We start from the raw sequence: 17941 nt of genomic DNA on the forward strand, positions 1-17941 counted from the left end.
TGGTAAGATAATTCTCTCACAATATGGACACTTCAGATCTCCCTCTGCTCTAGGACCACACCTGACCTTAGTACAGAGTCTGCCTGCCTACCTTGATGAAGATCTTGTGTTCCTACTGGTATTAGAAGACCCGTCCGTTTTCATACCTAATAGAAGCTTTTGGTTCTGTTAATCATGGAGGGGCATTGATTTTTGCATAAACCTTAGCAGGAGTAAATGCTGTTTTTCAGTAGCTTTGTTCTTTTCTCTGAGAGGTCCCAGTGGAGGTGTTAGCTAACAACTGCCCATTTCCCCAAAAAGTCTCAGTTGTGGGATCTTCGGGTTCTATTTCCTTGTCTCTCTCACTCAATTTGTAGAGAGGGCAATTTGGGAGGAGATAAGGGAGAGGGCACGAAGGGCATTGTTTTCAGTATGGGAATTACACCCAATTTTAAATTTTTCTTGAACAGCCTAGATGACATAGATGAGTGCCTTAACTAATGTCTGTTTTCAGACAAGCATGATGGCTAAAATTCAATCCAGATGAGTTTGAATTAGTGATAGTAGTTTGAAGGAAGGAGTTAGAGAATGTAGAAGAGACAACACTGGCCCCTTCAAGGGTATTTTACTGCTATCAGTTGCCCTAAATCAAATGGCAACTTGGACAGCATATTAGCTCTTTAATTGTCTTTAAACAGTTAATTTAGTAGGGACTATAATAGCTTCTTACTATCCGCATCTGGCCAGGGGATTACAATATTTTCTCTCTGATGCAGACCTTGTTACAAAACAAGTCAGTATGGAAAGTTAAGGTGATGCAAAATGCAGCAGCCTGCTTTCTTAAATTGTAAGTCTCATTGAAGAACAATGCTTGGGGACCTGAATTGGTGCTTACCAGTTTCCAGGTAGACTTTAAGATGTTGATTTTATAGCAGCTTTGAGTCTGCTTATTTTAAAGATCACCTTAAAGAACATCTCTGGAATAAATTACATTATTTCTGATGCTTAAAATGTGGCAAATGTTTAACAGAAGCAATAACACATTTTGTCTTCTAACTTATCCAGTGCATGTAGGTTAGCCCACATACTTTTTGCCGGTTACATGGGTGATTATCTGGGTGATGGGGATTCTGGCATGCTTATGCATAGAACTAGCTCTTTACTTAAGCAAATAGGAAATGAAATCAGGGGGAGTTTTGCCTGAAAAAGGCAAACTGATTCAGGCCCAGCTGTGATAAAGTCAGTTGTTTCTTTGAAGCACATAACATGTAATTATTCTTGACATGAAATTGTAGTATTGCTTGTCATTGCCTTTTCTTGTATCCTAGTAGAATGTGTTTTATAGAGTACTTAAAAAAGAGAATCTTTGCTTCAGAATAAATAAATATTATGGATCTCCAGGGAGCTAAGAGTTTTGCAAAACAGAGCTCTTCAGTCCAAGAGTGCTGTACTGATTGCATTTCTGGATTGCATCTCTCGGATATGTAAAGAAACTGTGAAGTGACATACATTAATTAGCAAGATTAGATTATAACAGGTTCATGAGATACTTAGTGTGCGTGTCTATTTAAAAGTGCATTTAACCTTTTGACCAAAATCCTTAGTTAATCCATTGTAATTGGAAAGAGATATGCTTGGGTAGCATATTTAAAGTTTTGGTGAAACGTAAATTCAAATCTCAGCATTAGCTCTGTGAAATTTTAATTGAGAAGGGTTACATATGTAATAGGGCTGCTTGTATTACTCTGTGATAATACAGAGTTGGAGAGTAGAGCCTGCAATGTGAGGACCCTGCAGATCCTGAAACACTTTAGGACAGTGGTTCCCAACCTTTTTTATATCATGGACCAGCAAATTCATTCAAAAACCATTGGTGGACTGGCATTGAAATATTTGCATATTCATTATGGAAATTCATTTATTTGCATATTTGTGTATTCATCATTTTGATTTTAGCCCATGGTATATCATGAGAAGTTACAGTTCTGAGGAGAAAATGTATTGCACCTGTACAGTTTGCAGGGTGGTTAAAAGTTCCCATCCTTGGTACTTTTATACTTTTAAAAGCAGATGATGAACAAAGAATCACGTTGACATGAACTGGCACAAACCTCAGCCTAATCTTCACAATCCGAGCTAAAAGGATTTGAAAGGGCTTGAGCAGAGGTGAATATTGAAGTCTTGATTAGGCAGTAGGAGGTCATTTATAATTTACTTCATGTTTATTTGGTGAACTGCTGCTGGGTGCTTTGTCAACTGTAACATTAATTTTTTAAATGTGGCCTGTAGGGAGGAGGCTCGTTTAGGCTCACCAATTTACTTAGTGTTTGTGAAATTAACATGTACATGTTTGTAATTATCAGGGGGTAGAAATTTGTAGCAATATAAAATGAGACTTTCTTTTTATGCCAGGTTCGCTATCTTTTGGAATGGATAGAGGAAGACATAGAAGAAACTGAGGAAGCGGCCAATACAGTGAATCCAGAATTCTGTCACCCATTATGCCAGTGCTCAAAATGTGAGCCAATGCAAAAGGTTGGAATTTTTCTTTGTTCTGTGAATAGAATAACTTTTGTATTTTTGTAGATAGGTTTCTTTTTTTTAGTCCAGGGAAATAATATTCTTATTCTTCTGCAAGAGGCCTGTGATTAAATGTGCACAGACCTTAATAGAGTTCATCACCTTATGAGATGAAGTTGCTGTACTTGATAATCAAACTGTGGAATGGATTAAGGTGGAGGAGCAGTGTACAGAAGCTTGTTTTGCTTTCTTATGGAGGAATGGAAAACTTGTATGTTTGGCTTTTCTTCTTCAGCACCTTCTTGTGTTGCTTTGGTGCGTGATTTGGAGTCCACGCTTTCTGTAATTTCTGAGTAACTTTGTAAAAGTGAGGGCAAAGCACAGCTCTGCTCTTAGGCATCCAAGTTGTTTCCTTCACCCTCTTTCTGCTCTAGGCATCTCCAGTTTCTCTGCTGATCTGGGTCCTTGATATAACTCATCCCCTCAGCCCATGGAACGTCTGTTACTCTTTGATAATATTTTAGCAGGATATTTCCTGTCCTCATAACTATCAATGCAATAATAAGACTACTTTATTTTGTATCATATCTTTCACACAAACTGAATCTAAAAATCTTCAGAGCTAAATAAAATTATGGAGAATTTTCCCAGTATTTATCATATAGCAGAGAGAAAAATGCCATTGCCATGCCTCCTACTGAGTAGTAGTATTGAATACATACATACTGATGTTTCCTTAGAACACGCCTTGGGTCTCATTTGTGAAAACAAGGGCCGCTCATAATTTAAAGAAAATAGAATGCTGATTATTTGCAATTCAGAAGGAAAAAGGATTATTGTGACTAACTACTGGAATATCTTGCTTCCTGAAACAAGGACTTTGAGTCAGTTTAGTTTAATCAAATGATAATAGTGGAATGACCACCTGGCTCGAATAGAAATATGAAGGCGTTTGATAAGCAATCTTGCAACTACCCCTCTTTGTATACACACAAATACACACTGCAATTGGGAAGAGGGAAGATTGGGAAAGATTCTCTCTCATTGTGAAACTTTGTCTTCCATGCAATTTGAGAGAGCAGTGGAGCAGAACATTCTCTAAGAAGTGTGTAGGGCACATTCCAGTTGGATCTTATGTGACTTTTTCCATAGGCAGCCTCCAAGGAATTAATACCATGCAGCCCTTATTACTGTTCTACTGAGTCAGGGTAATCCTAAAACGCTGTCATATGAATGCAGATCAATATTTTTTAGCAAATCTGCAGAATTTGATTTCCTCATAGGTTGTGATTTCAAAAGACCGTTGCAGTTGCTTGTTTTCACTGAGTTGGTGCCATGGACTGTTTCCACGGGAACTGGAATTAATTTTTGCTGTAGCCCTCAAAAATAGGACCTCAAGTGTGTAAAACAAATGTGATGTGTAACCGGAACTCCTACCAGTCATAACAGACTATATCTCACTAGAGCTAGCAACTAATTTAAGTCTGGCTCTCTTAAATCACATGTCAAAATCAACAATTTTCAGTTCCTGCTAATGAAAGTTCACTGTAGTAACCTATCTTGTTTAAGAAGTGTAAAATAATTCTAGGGGTGGGGGAGCAGAGTGATAATTCCCCAGAGGCCAGTTTTCAGGGGGCACCTTCCTGCTGTGCCGCTTGCCTTTCACTGGCTGACTATGGCTGTGTGTGAGTGTGGCTTGCTCAGGGTTGCTAGTTCCTATACCATCCAGCTGATTGGTTTCACAGGTGTGTCATTGAAAATCTTAAATGTGGCTCCTTATGTATTGTCCATCTGCCTCTTTTACATTTACTATTCAGGTATTTAACTACTCTTTACTCAATAGAAAGTGCAATCAGTTTTCTGCATTCTTCATTCTTTTTCCCAACAGAAGCTTGCAAGAATCCCTGCTAGTGGACTTGGAGTAAATGTTTCAAACCAGGATGGCTATACACCACTACATATGGCTGCAATGCATGGACATCCTGAGTTAGTCTTCCTTTTGTTGAAACATGGTGCCAATATCAGTGCAAAGAATACTAATCATGCAGTACCTCTTCACCTGGCATGTCAGAAAGGTCACTTTCAGGTAAGTGGTTCTCTTCATAAGATATAAGCACAGCATATAGATTTTATTGGGGCACGGGGATTTGCTGAGTAAGTGTGTGTCCTTGGATGGAGGAGACTAGAAAGAGGAGGCGAAGGGGATACATAAGAAAATTCCTATTCCTCCCCCTTCATTCCAGACAATGAGAAGGATGGTTTAAGGTAGCAGAGGCCAGAGTATAATAGATACTTCTTGGTATAGTTCCTAGTGCTGCTTTACGTTGAAGAAGCAGACTAGGGACAGTGAGACTCTGTCTGCTTGCGTAAGGGACAAAGCCTCTTTCTGTAGCCTAAGCATGGTCTAGGCAGAGTTAGGCTGAGGAGTGAGTAAACTAGACACTTGTGTTGGAGAGGGGACACAGGATGAATGTATTCCGTGTAGCTCTACTGAGGATGAATGTATTCCTCCTAAATATTAGCCTTGATTTACAGCTTCAGGGGCTCCCTTCTGAATCCAAAGTGGTGGTGGGACTTGCAGCACCCAGCAGGTTTTCCAACAAGTCTGTCTCGCTTTTCAGGTAGCAAGCTAGGAAGGCAAGATATTGTCACTTTGCAACAGCCAAATGCAAGTGAGTTATAGCTCTTCATTACTACACAATCTGAGAGACCTGGGTTCACCCCACACTTCTGAAAATCAGTAATAGTTCTCAGTGTGTATGTATCTTTATATTATTGAACACACATGCAGATATCAGAATATGTATACAATTTCAAAACACCTGGTTATACACAGTACGCTGTATGTCATAAGAATATGTGTGTGTCCTCTGGAATCCACTGTGTTCTCTCAGGGTGTGTCTACACTACACCCTTAACTTGAAATAAGCTCCGCAATTTGTGTTATGCCAAATTTCGAAACAAAACGCTATTTCAACAAATCCCTTAACTCTCATGGAGTGAGGGTTACAGGGATGCCAGAATAGCACACCTGTTATTTTGAAATATATTTTGAAATAACAGGCATGTTTAAAGAAGCGGAATAGCTATTTTAGGATGCCAGAAGTATCTTGAAATAGCGCCGCTGTTTAGATGTACCCCCAGTGAGTTTCAAATATAGAAACTAAAGATATTTCAGGGGATTCTGGCATCTGAATAGCTGAGGTCTTGATGGTTCTGAGAAATTCACTAGGACACAGTCTTACTTTCATTGGAGATAGTGGAAGTTTTGCCACTGACTTCAGTTGGGAGCATAATCAGGTCTGATTTGGCAGCAGTCAACATCATGAAGTGAAAATTAGGCCTCCTGGAGTGAAAGAACTAACCTATTAACCTGTTACACTAATCTGTCATATACATTCCTTTAATCTGCAAACAACTGTGACACTGAATCCTTACAACTCACCCTGTGTAGTGTAGCAACAGTGCGAAATGTCTTTACATTCAAGAGAAACACATCTGGGTATATTAAAAATGATTTGAGTGTCAGCTTCCATATACAGGCAGCTGGAAACTTTTCATTACAAGTAGAATGGCTTCCCCCAAACTAACCCTTTCAAGAGGACTTCTAGATTGAAAAGATTTTAGTTTTGTGGTTGTTAGCCTCACAAGCTCAGACTCATTTCTGATATCCAGGCTGTGGCACAGACTTTTAATGTGCTTTTTAGGAACGTTTTTGAGGTTGAAATTGATTTAATCAGATTATTAACTCCTTCAGGTAGGGACTATGTCTTCGTATGTGTTAGTACAGCTCTTAGCACAACATGGATCCAAGTCTTGTTGAGGAGAAGGGGAGGCTTGATTTTACTGATGACGTTCTCAGCCCAGGGTGTATATTTTTAACATTACTTTACTAGAATAGATTTGTTTTGTTCTGGAATAAAAGGCCTTGACCCTAGTCCATATCCCAAAGAATTGTCATTGTTTATGTGTACTTTTTTATTATAATTGCATGGATGTGTCAAAAATGACAAATTGAGCTTCAGAATAATAGTTATAGGTCTTGTCTAGACTTCACCAGGAGATCAGGGCTGCAGGAATTGACCTCCCAGGGGTCAGTTTAGCATGTTTAGTAAAAACCCACTAAATCAATTGCTGATTGTGCTCCTGTCAAATCTTGTACTCCTCCGGAGTGAGAATAAGGGATGTCAACAGGAGAGTTTCTCCCGTTGACCCCCCCCCCCCCCCCCCCCCCGATGGAGACGCTGTGGTAACTCAAACTAAGGCACGTTGACTCCAGTTATGCTATTCCCATAGCTGGAGTTCTATATCTTAATTCCCCCTAGTATATACCTAACCATAGTCTCCACATAATTAATTTACTATATATTTTAGAGAGTTTGTAAGTTTGATCAATAACTTCTCCTAAATAGTAAGAGCTAAAACCACCAAATTCGGTATACAGCTTCCTTTTATCATAACTTAAAGCAACGGAAGGGTTTGGTTGTGCCAGGAAAATGGGATGTGATTGGAATTGGATTGGTTTCTGCTTGGTTTTATGAGATGCAAACAGAAAGGAAACCAAGTTAGCAAATAAAGTACATTCCTCAAAATAAACGTAACTGATTGAATGTTGAAAGATGCTGAACCAAGATGAGCCAGAACCTGCAATAGGATTGCTTCTCAATTAACCTTACAGAAAAGAGGCAAAATGGAGAAATTTGGAGTAGTGCTCCATTTTGACACAGCTAAATCAATGCTAAAGGTTTGAAAAATAGAAGAAAATGTTATTGGAAACCAAATTCACTGTAGCCCTTTTTTGTTAAAACATAGAGAGTGATAAGAGTTTATAGGGATGAAGAAAAAAATACAGAGCAAGAGGGAAGTTAAAAGTTTCTGTGTCTTTAAAAAAGCCAACTCTTATGTTTAGAAAACTTCTCTGAGAAAGAGAAGTTCCTCCATGCTTCAGTAACCATTCCCACAGTACTGAAATTGTTTATGTATGGTCTTTCTCCATTTTAATGACCTGAAATGTCAGAATAATGTAAGTGCTGGCTCAAATGGAACCATTTCACATCAAACATGTTGTAATAAATGTTTTGTGCAACTGGCTTTCATGGATACTTTTATTTATTTTTACACTTATTTCAGCTCATGTTTAAAAGCTTCTGCCTCATGTTTAAAGATTTTGAAAGAAACCATTTTAATAGCTGTCTGCTAGCAGCAAAATTTCTTTGCTACCAGACCTCATGAAATTAGCCCTCTTTAGAGTGGGGGAGAGACTATTCTAAGTAAATTTCTTCCCCTCTCCATTTCATTGCCTGGCTTAGGCTCCCTTATGCATATACTTCATGCATTTTTTATTTGTGTTGTGCTCTGTTTTTCTACTCCAAGGATGTGTAGTCATTGTGTTTCTTTTACATGCACTTACTGCTGTATTTTTAGATTGCTTGTGATCAGCACTGAACATACCTGATTTTAAATTTAGCATAACGCTGATCCTGGGATTGAAACTTCCTTCTCCCCTTCAGAAAATTTTAGCCAAGTGTATCCATTTCATCCAAAGGCATGTCCATCCCCTGGGCTGTCTCCCACTTCACGGAGGAAGAAAATATACCCTAGAACTGTGAAGGGAAAGACAGTGTGTATATATAATATATATATATATATATATATGCATACGCATATCTGTGCCCTTACTGTTGTGATTGGAGTGCTCTCTAAAGCCAGAGCAGGGAGATGTGCCACTTGATGCTCTGAAAGTTGTGACAACTCCCTGTTTGGTACCAGACTGAGCTGGGGACATAGGAAGTACAGAAGGAGAAAAATAATCTAGGCTGAAGTGGAGTGGGAGGGAAGTGGGGAAAGTGATTGATGTAGGGGAGACAGTAAATGAAAGGGGAAAATACTGGATGTGAGAGAGCAGATGTTGAGGACAGAAATTGGGAAGGGGATGAGAAATCTGAGAGAAAAAATGGAAAGGAGTGTGGAAAGGAGAGAGGAAAAGGCAGTACAATGGAATCAGGAAGAGAACTTTGGGGGAGGGGGAGAGAGAGAGAGAAAGAAAATACTAAAATGTAAACAAGAAGAAAAAGAGAAAAAGATGCCCACAACTTCTAGGTCAGCGTTTCCCAAACTATGGGCCACGGCCCGGGAAAAAAATACCAGGCCTCAGCGTGCCTGGTGACTGCCGGCAAGGCCGGCCTCAGGCCGATTCGGGCCCCGCGCCCCTGAATTTGGAAGTGCCAGCTGGGTCTCTCCCCCGGTACTGCCTGGCGTGGGCCCCCCCGTGTGTCCTCCCACCCCACCCCCAGAGCGTCCCCGCTGTGCGCGGCTCCTCCTCACCACCTGCTGCTGCCCATGTGCGGCGTTGCACGTGGGTGGGGAGGATGCCCAGGCTTGACGTGACGTCACGGCCCGAGATTTTAAAAGTCTTTGGAGGCACATGGCAAGGCCACGCTGGCTCTGGCGGTCTCCGGCCCCGCAATATGGAAGGCAGAAGGTAGGGAACGGGCTTCGGCGGAGGCGGCAGCGGCGGGCTTGCGTGGAGGGGGAGGAGTGGAAGGAGAAGGGACAGGGTGCAGGAGAGAGAGACAAATGCCAGGGTGCCAAGTGCAGACAAGGAGGGAAAGGGCAGGAGGGGAGGTGTCAGTGGGAGGGAGGACAGGGTGATGCTGGGAGAGGAGAAGAGAGGGGAAGGGCATTAAGGGCTGGAGGGGGAGGTGCTGGGAGAAGGCTTGAAAAAAGAGGTGGGCATGAGAGAGGTGGGGATGGAGCAAGTGATGTGTGAGGGCACAGAGGGGAAGGAGGGGATGGGGCAGAGAGTGCTGAGGGGGTGGGTATCAGGGAAAGAGAGGACAAAGGGGGCAGGGGCAGTAAGGGAAGGGGGAGGCACCAGGAGAGTGCAGGGCTAAGGGAAGGTGCAGGTGCCAGGGGATTCTGGGGTGAGGAGGAGGGGAGAGCTGGCCACCGGAAGCAGCACTGGATGGGGGAATCGGGGCAGGCTGGGGAGATTGGAGGGCTGGTGGAAGCAGGGCTGCCGGGGGGTGCGAGGTTGGGGGCAGGGAGCTGGTCGGGGAAGATGGGGGCGAGGAGAAGAAGCGGCCTCTGGAAGGAGGGCTGGATACAGGCAGTGGGGCTGGCCAAGGGAGATTGGGAGGAGAAGTGGACCTGGCTGCCCGGGAGGGGGTTGAGGGAAGTGGGGCTGGCCAGTGGCACAGCGGGGGGAGCAGGGGGGAGGAATGAATCGGCCTGCGGGGAGTGGGACTGACCTGGCCATATGTAGATCTTGGGACGCTGCCCCTGTTCCCCCCTTGCCCTCTGCATGAGTTAGTCCAGACTGGGGATTCTATTGTCGCCCCCCCCCCCCAACACTCCCCCTCGAGTAGTTGCGAACTGGCTGGCTGGTAGACACACTCATGCAGCCTGAGCACATTTACCAGCCAGGCAATCCAAAACTACAAACTGATACATCTAATAATAATACAACTTACCTAATGAGAAAATACCAGACATGTTATATGTCTGGTATTTTCTCAGTTTGTTTTTTATGTGTTTATATTTTTGGGCTGCAAAAAGCAGTATTGGAAAAAAAAGGGTTCCAACTAAAGTAAAAGGTTTGGGAAACCCTGGTCTAACCAGCTTTCTGTCTGTCTTACAGTCCATTTATCCATCCATATTTCTTAACTTGCTGGGCAAGAATATTGTGGGTGACCATATCAAAAGCTTTGCTAAAGCTGGCACTGGGGGTTTTGGGAGGACCAGAAACAACTTATTTGAATATTCATCATTTGATTAATGAATATGCAAATATGCAAATGAATATTACTGGTCCTCCAAAAGTTCGTGAATGGATTTACTGGTCCCCGTGTCAAAAAGTTTGGGAACCCCTGTTCTAGGTCAATGCATATTGGTTCTCTGGTGTTAGACTGTGTAGTTCGTCTGTGCCAATTATCCTACAGCTTCCGAATATGCTAGGAAGTAGGATGCCAGGATGGTGTTACTTGGTAACATTCATCCGTGCGTGTGTGTGTGCGTGCGTGTGAACAATTTACATGTTGTAGAAGTTTCAATCTCTAAAGGTGCACAAGATAAAAAGAAAGTGGGTAGATGTGCTAGATGGTTAGCAATTGACCTGGAAAGAAGCATCATTCTGTTGGTTGTCAGCCATGAAAATACCTGTGTGATCTAGACAGTTACCACACAAAACATCCAGACCTCTCACAGAGGAAAAATCTTTTCATTGTTTGGATTTCCTTTGAATATTAAATTTATATTGGATCCTTTAAGGATTTCCTCCAGGCTGATTATTTTAAAGAAAAGTAAGATGCATGCAGCATTCTTAGATTAGATATGTAATATAACCAAAACTTCTTATCATGACAGGTGGAAATTTCTACTGAAATTACTGCCTTTACACCTATTTGTGTTCACCCTCCATGGACTTAACTTCCAAAAGCTGACTGGTAAATTTGGGTTTTTCCATTTTTGGCAGCCAAACTTTGAACAAGCTTAGTTTCCAAAAAGTGCTGGGCTCTCAGAATAAGCCTGATGGGCACAGGTAACAAATCAGCCTTTAGATTGTCTGCATAAGATGCTTTTTCCTAGCATTACACTAAATAGCACAATATAAGAACACAGAGCAAGAGGTACACTAAGCTTAAGAACTGTTTCTAGTTTAAACTAGTATTCTCTGCATCAGTAGGATTCTTAAATTAAATCACTGATGTATCATTAATGGTGATGGGGTAACCACAATGATATTTTAACTCGATTATTCTGGTAAGTTAAAGTGTTTTAAACTGGAACATTAATATCTCTCTTCTGATAGGTAGTGAAGCGTCTAATGGATTGCAGTGCTAAACCAAATAAAAAAGATGTACATGGAAATACTCCCTTAATGTATGCTTGTTTGAATGGCCAACATGAGATTGCTGCTTTGTTGTTAGAGGTAAGACTTCTTCACAGAAAAGTTTGTTCAAATATTTCTTGTGATATTTAAGATGCAACATTGAATATTACATTTACTGAATACAAAACATTAATATTAATACCAATAATGCATTTCTCCTTTAAAACTGCATCTCTCCCCTATTAATTCCATAACCTATGGTGTTTAGTTTAGATAAGTACTTCTGTTATGTAACGTATTATTTCACAGCTTAGTGCCTGGTGTCTAGTTTTCCTGAACATGGTGTATGTCATCAGAATTACCAGATAACTGGTAACACAGGCTGATCATATACCAAAAGCATTTTTTCTTAAAAATCTCTTACAGACTTCACCAATACTGGGTGGTGAAATATGCAAAATGAGATGAGTTGATTCATGAAATTAAGAGGAAATGATCACTGTAGGACGGTTTATTATTGTTGAACTTATTGTGGAAATCTGTACTTTCTGTATATAATTGTACAGTTTCTGATCAGTTGTTTTGGCATATTAATCTGTGTGTTTTTTTAAAAGGGAATATGGTGGTATGCTACCTCCAACTGATGCTATTTTTTCCTTATAACATTTAATTTCATTTTTTATTTTTCCTTCCAGCATGGGGCCTCTGTTAACCTTTCTAACAGCAAGGGAAATACAGCACTGCATGAGGCTGTGATAGGAAAACATGAAATCTTGGTAGAGCTGTTACTTCAGAATGGTGCTTCAAACCGCATTAGGAACAAAAGGCAGTGTACACCTCTTGACTGTGCTGAGTTGGTAGGTAAACAAAGTCCACTTCTGGTCATTTTTGTCCCAATATCAATAAAGCTGTAGCGTTCATTTGATAAATCTCATTTTTATTAGCATCTTACAGTATCAGTATCATTTCTTTCCTTCCCTTTCAGTTTTGTTTGATCACAGGTCTGTTGAGAATTTCCATTTCCTTCTGTTTGAACAGACACATTTAACTTGTTAAGGGGAATTCTAGCTCTGTTTCTAGAGGACTAGAAATGGCTTTATTTAGGTTCTTTAATTGCATGTAGAACTGCAGTTAAAGCTCAGAAGAACTGTCTGGCTAAAATAGCATGTACCTCCAAGGTACTGTATTGCAAACATATTAGCAAATGCAAAATAGAAATGGGGCATCCATCTCTCTTAGCTCTTACTGAAGAACTGCCATTGGTTACTTAATGAAATCCATATATAGAAAAACATGCCATCAGGGAGGGGGAGGACAAAACAAAACATGCTTTAGTAAAACAGGATGGAAGCTTTATGGCAAGTAATTCTCTGACAAATTATCACTGGATGTATTTCATGGTGGGGTGAGTCAGAACAGTCTGAACTATCATATTGTGGAATACTAGAAATCTTTTGCCTCCTTTTGGAGGATCCTTGTTTGATTTATTTCTGAAATTAAGATGACTAGATTGCAATAGCAGAGCTTATGGAATACTGGGTGAATTTCTGCATTAATTTAAACCTGGGATTAAAATATTCATGTAAGTGTAGGTTTGTATTTATAAAGTTACATATCATGCTGTTTTTTGTGAACCATTTTGGCTTAAAATGATAAACCAGCACATTCTTTGTGCTGATTACTGGAACCCTAAATGTGTACCGATGTTTTCTTTCTTTTAACAATGGTGAAAATGAAAACTGTTGTTATTAAGAATTCAAATACCATGAAGTTGCTACAAACAGCACCAAGCTGTGCACCATCATCAGCAGAGGGAGAAGAAATAGACAATGAGCAGCATGTTACTGTCAAGATCAGGAAAAAAGGTATGTGTCACATTTTTATTAGTATAAATTTCAAGAAGAGATTAAGGGATGAATATGTGCTCGATCAGATATTGTGTAGTATTTATTTTATATATACTGTAGTTTTAAGAACCAGTTGGCTGTTACATACTGTTTGTTACATATAACACCTAAGCCTACTGTAAGGCTACGTCTACACTGGCCCCTTTTCCGGAAGGGGCATATAAATTTCATGAGTCGTCGTAGGGAAATCCGCGGGGGATTTAAATATCCCCCGCGGCATTTAAATAAAAATGTCCGCCGCTTTTTTCCGGCTTTTAAAAAAGCCGGAAAAGAGCGTCTACACTGGCCCCGATCCTCCGGAAAAAGCGCCCTTTTCCGGAGGCTCTTATTCCTACTTTGAATAAGAGCCTCCGGAAAAGGGCGCTTTTTCCGGAGGATCGGGGCCAGTGTAGACGCTCTTTTCCGGCTTTTTTAAAAGCCGGAAAAAAGCGGCGGACATTTTTATTTAAATGCCGCGGGGGATATTTAAATACCCCGCGGATTTCCCTACGACGACTCATGAAATTTACATGCCCCTTCCGGAAAAGGGGCCAGTGTAGACGTAGCCTAACTGAAAAAGATTGAAGGAGGGAAAGTAAGAGTACCTTGTATGTTTGATGTTAGTTTGTGTAACTTTCATAGTCTCCTCTGGGGTAGTCAGATTTTTCTTTTTTGTTTGTCAGTCTCTCTCAAATGCACTAACACAGAAGATACATTTAACAATGGGTGGTAACATGATAGCAGATCCATCACAACTGGTGGTAAATTGAGGAGAGGGTGGTACCTCACATTGCTTTTAGTTTACTTTTTTAAATTGTGACCGGATTTCATGTTGGCTGTTCCTTTTACACAATATGGAAACTGTACAGAGAGGTCCATTTGTGTCTATAAGAGGAGAAGAGAACTTGTTAATTCAGTATTTCTGTTTGCTCATTAATAGATGTAAGGATAAATTTTTATGAGAGGTGTGAGAGAAGAAAAGAGGGTTGTGTTCAGGGGAGCCAACAGCCTCCACAGACCCCTAGGCAAGGGGAGGCTAGTGGCTCTGCTTCCGGGGAAGCTTCACTGTGGCCTCTGCAATATAGTATGCGATGTACTGTTAGCCCTTTGCATCAGGGGTTCATTTACACTGCAGTTAAAACCCCTGCCTGCCCCTTGTCTGCTGACTCAGGCTTCTGGGTTTGGTTAAGAGGCTGTTTAATTACAGTACAGACATTCAGTTTCTGGTAGTGGACCCTGTGAGAGAGTGGGTCTGAGACCTCAGGCTCCAAGCTTGAACCCAACCATCCATACCACAATTAAACAGCCCCTTAGCCCAAGCCCAGGACATCTGCAGTGTAGATATAACAAGAAGTCTTTGAGAAGCTAAGTGTTTTTCAGTCTTCTATAAGGAACCACGATTACAACTCCTAACATTATTTATTTTTATATGTTAATTTTGAATGTGGTGTCATAACCTCCTCCAGGATGAGTGGAACTATAGTTTTACTTTTTTTTAGTAGCACCCAGAAGTTTGAAGTCAGACATATAATTTTGTTCGTTTTGCCCTGAGGAACAGTGATAAACTAAACTCAGCATTCTTTCTAAGTAGATTGTATCCATATGGATGTTTTGCTCTGCTTGCCTGTGCTTCAAATGTAAGCTCATCTTCTTAAAAATGTTCACTAGGAGAAAAAAAAATCTTCTACCAAAATTAGTGAACTTATTTAATAAAAGAAACGTCAATATTGATTTTTGAGGACTGTCTTTTCAGTCTTTCTACAAATCTATGTAGCTTTGTTTGTTATCACAGGTATGAATACTAACTTTTTTTGGACAGGATAAGTTTGAATCAAACTCTTAAAATAATTGATTTACAATATTGTCCAAATGCATGAATACAGTTTGGTTTTCAGTATTGCTGCTATTCTCAAAATTACAATGCTTTTCCTGTTACAGGACTAATTGCACCTTTTCATGAGAAATAAATTTTTAAAAAATCAGAGTTTTAGTAGTAGTTTAAAATAATGTTGGAAGCCAGTTAGAATCCCTGGTACACAACGTCCATCTATCTTAGGAAGGTTGTTGCTTTGACAGTGGTCACAAGCTCCAGAGCAGGTTTTTGAAGTTAGAATGTGATACTAGAATCAGTCTCTAGGCCTCAACATGAGATCAATTTAATCATAATACATCAAGGCTTTACTTAGTGGGATTTCAGATTTTAATTGTGGATCAAGCAGTAGATGCGATGATTCTGATATTTACATGAAACCGAGTCACTGCTTTAAAAAAACTTTAGCCAACCCCCAGATTTAGGTGAGCTTTTTACAAATGTTTGTGGCCATTTTCTGATACGTTTTCTCTTAAGAAAGACAGCAAATGTTTTGTATTTTAATATGAAAGGCAGAAATACTACTTTCAGCAATGATGGAGATAGTGTCATAGCAGGAGAGCCATGACAAATTACATCTGAATAGCACTGGGATTATGTGGCATCAACTGATTCTGACTTGGAACTTTTGAGCTGAAGTCCTTGAACTCAAGAACTATATTTACAACAAAATGCCTTTGTGAGGCTGGGACAGTCATGCTTATCTGATCAGAGTTATGCTTTTTATTTTTACAACTTAAAATGGCTCCAATAAGAAGAAAATGTGACTTGCTCAGATGACTTCTATTATAGTTTTAATGTTATTTTTAAAATTAAATTCAGCAGATACTACCACTTTATTCAAAACTGTTCTAGCTTGATTCTAAAATAGGATTTAAATGTAATTTCCCACCCACTTCTCTATCTCTCCCACTTGTTTTTTGAACCTGTAGTAAAGGTTAAGCTATCTGAGACAGCAGATGATCCCATCAGCAGACGACTTCAACTGGTTGAATCCATCAACAGATTTAACAAGTAAGCATAGCAGCTCCCTTGGAAATACCACTGACATTTCCAAACAAGTAAGAAACACAACTTTTTAAATGAAAAAGAAAAAAGTCTATATTACATTCCAGATTAAACCAGCTTTGGCTGGATTTTTCAAGCAGCGTAAGGAATAATATTACATATTCTCATTAATTTTAATGTGTGGCAAAATCATCTAGACTACTCTGTAATCTCCTCTAAGCAGTGCTTCACTATTTGAAAACTGTGATGATGTCTCTATTGATACTTTCAGATACTTGTTTTTAGGCTCTTACACATTTAAAATCCAAAGTGTATTCTATTCTAAATAGCTCTTTATCCATAGAAAATACTACAGGTGAACCTCCCTGGTTCAACACCCAGGGGCCCGATCCCAGGAGATATTTTGCTGGACCAGGAGAAGTCATATCTGCCCCCTCCCACCGCTACTGGCCTCCTTCCCCCACAGCTCTGGACCTGACAAAGGCCCCACTGCCTTGCCGGTCTCCATCCTCTCTTGCCTGTCACGCTGAGCCACACAGCTGGGGTGTGTGGCCTGCCGGGCAGCGCTGCCGAGGTGCCTGGCTGCACTGAACAGTCCTGGTAGGATGCGCCCAGCAGCCCAGCTGCAGGGAGCCTGGCTCAAGGCCCTGCTGGCAGCTCGCTGCCAGCAACCCACAGCCATGCCAGCCTGCGAACTAATAGGCACCAGCATTCCATTGGGACTCTCTGGCCCTGCAACATCTGTGGTCGTCCTGGATCAAGGATGTTACCGAACAAGCAAGTACCGGTTTCCAGAGGTTCAGCCTGTAATAGATTTTTTTCTGTTATTGTTTTTACTACAAACACACAATTCAGATACCAGATCTTTGTATGTTGTTGAACTGTTGCCATCTTGTGGCTAATAAATCCACAAGATTATGTTGCAGAGAGACTGCAACTACAAGCATGTTGCTTTATAGTTAGTTCTAATCTTTTTTAAATATATTTTTAGATCAAAATATTTACGGAGAACAATAACAAGAGATAAAAGTGTCCCTAATTTTGATGATGAATTATTGCATCAGGTAGGAGAAAATGTTTGCTTGAGTTCTTTGTATAGCAGTTTTATTTGCTTCTACACTTATGGAGTCCTCGTGCCAGTTCTTACATCTCCTCCTGTGTAGTCAGTCACTGGTTACAGGCCCCAGTTGTGAGTTTTCTGTGTTAAACCCAGAGCAATGTGGGATATAAATCTTAGACGGCCAGAAAATATGAGAAAAGAGCTGTAGTCAAGCGAGATAAAACTGACATTATTGGGGGGGTATCAATTTTTTTGTAAAGTAGATTGATCGAGAGTCCTCAAAGGGACTGTTGAGATGGAGACTTTGGTGTTGAGATTAAAGATGGCTCTTACATTGTAAGCACTAATGTGCCCATTGTTAGGGAGAGACTGTTTGCAAGTAATTAAGGCAGCAAACTGGGTCTTGGAATTCTTGAGTTCCCAGCTCTGCCACATATTTCTTTTGTAATTTTGGGCAAGTCACTTAATCCAGCTACCTCTGTTTCCCCACCAGTAAAATAGAGGAATACTTCTCTGCTTAAAAAAGTTAGAAGGCTTTGTAAAGCCCTCAAATGAAGGTGCTCAGTCTGTTAATTACTTCTTACCTATATAACCATAATGCAGCAACAATTTAACAGTGGGATTTTGGATTTTTTTTTGGTTGTGGGTCAGGCAGTAGGTCATACCAAAATGGTGGTTTCCAAACATTGCTGTGCGAAAACAATAAACAGCACTTCTGCCGTTTTGGCTGTTATAGCATTATGATTTTATTAGAACTAGAAGTTCTAAATTATTTACTGTTAGAATTT

General features: G+C 40.4%; 1 protein-coding gene across 10 annotated transcripts in view; it reads left to right on the forward strand.

Moving 5' to 3' along the window:
• ANKRD27 (ankyrin repeat domain 27) overlaps window positions 1–17941 on the forward strand; it is a 75471-nt gene that overhangs the window by 53618 nt on the left and 3912 nt on the right. For 9 of the 10 annotated variants that reach the window (XM_075940137.1, XM_025183707.2, XM_025183705.2 and 6 more), the window contains 7 exons: window positions 2392–2514; window positions 4388–4585; window positions 11309–11428; window positions 12025–12186; window positions 13083–13194; window positions 16018–16099; window positions 17085–17157. In XM_075940137.1, the coding sequence (XP_075796252.1) occupies window positions 2392–2514; window positions 4388–4585; window positions 11309–11428; window positions 12025–12186; window positions 13083–13194; window positions 16018–16099; window positions 17085–17157 (870 nt within the window). Of the gene's footprint in view, window positions 1–2391; window positions 2515–4387; window positions 4586–11308; window positions 11429–12024; window positions 12187–13082; window positions 13195–16017; window positions 16100–16436; window positions 17054–17084; window positions 17158–17941 lie in introns of those variants that run through there. The other variant, XM_025183711.2, reaches the window with a different exon arrangement.

Source organism: Pelodiscus sinensis, chromosome 12 (assembly GCF_049634645.1).
Source record: "Pelodiscus sinensis isolate JC-2024 chromosome 12, ASM4963464v1, whole genome shotgun sequence".
Lineage (NCBI taxonomy): Eukaryota > Metazoa > Chordata > Testudines > Trionychidae > Pelodiscus > Pelodiscus sinensis.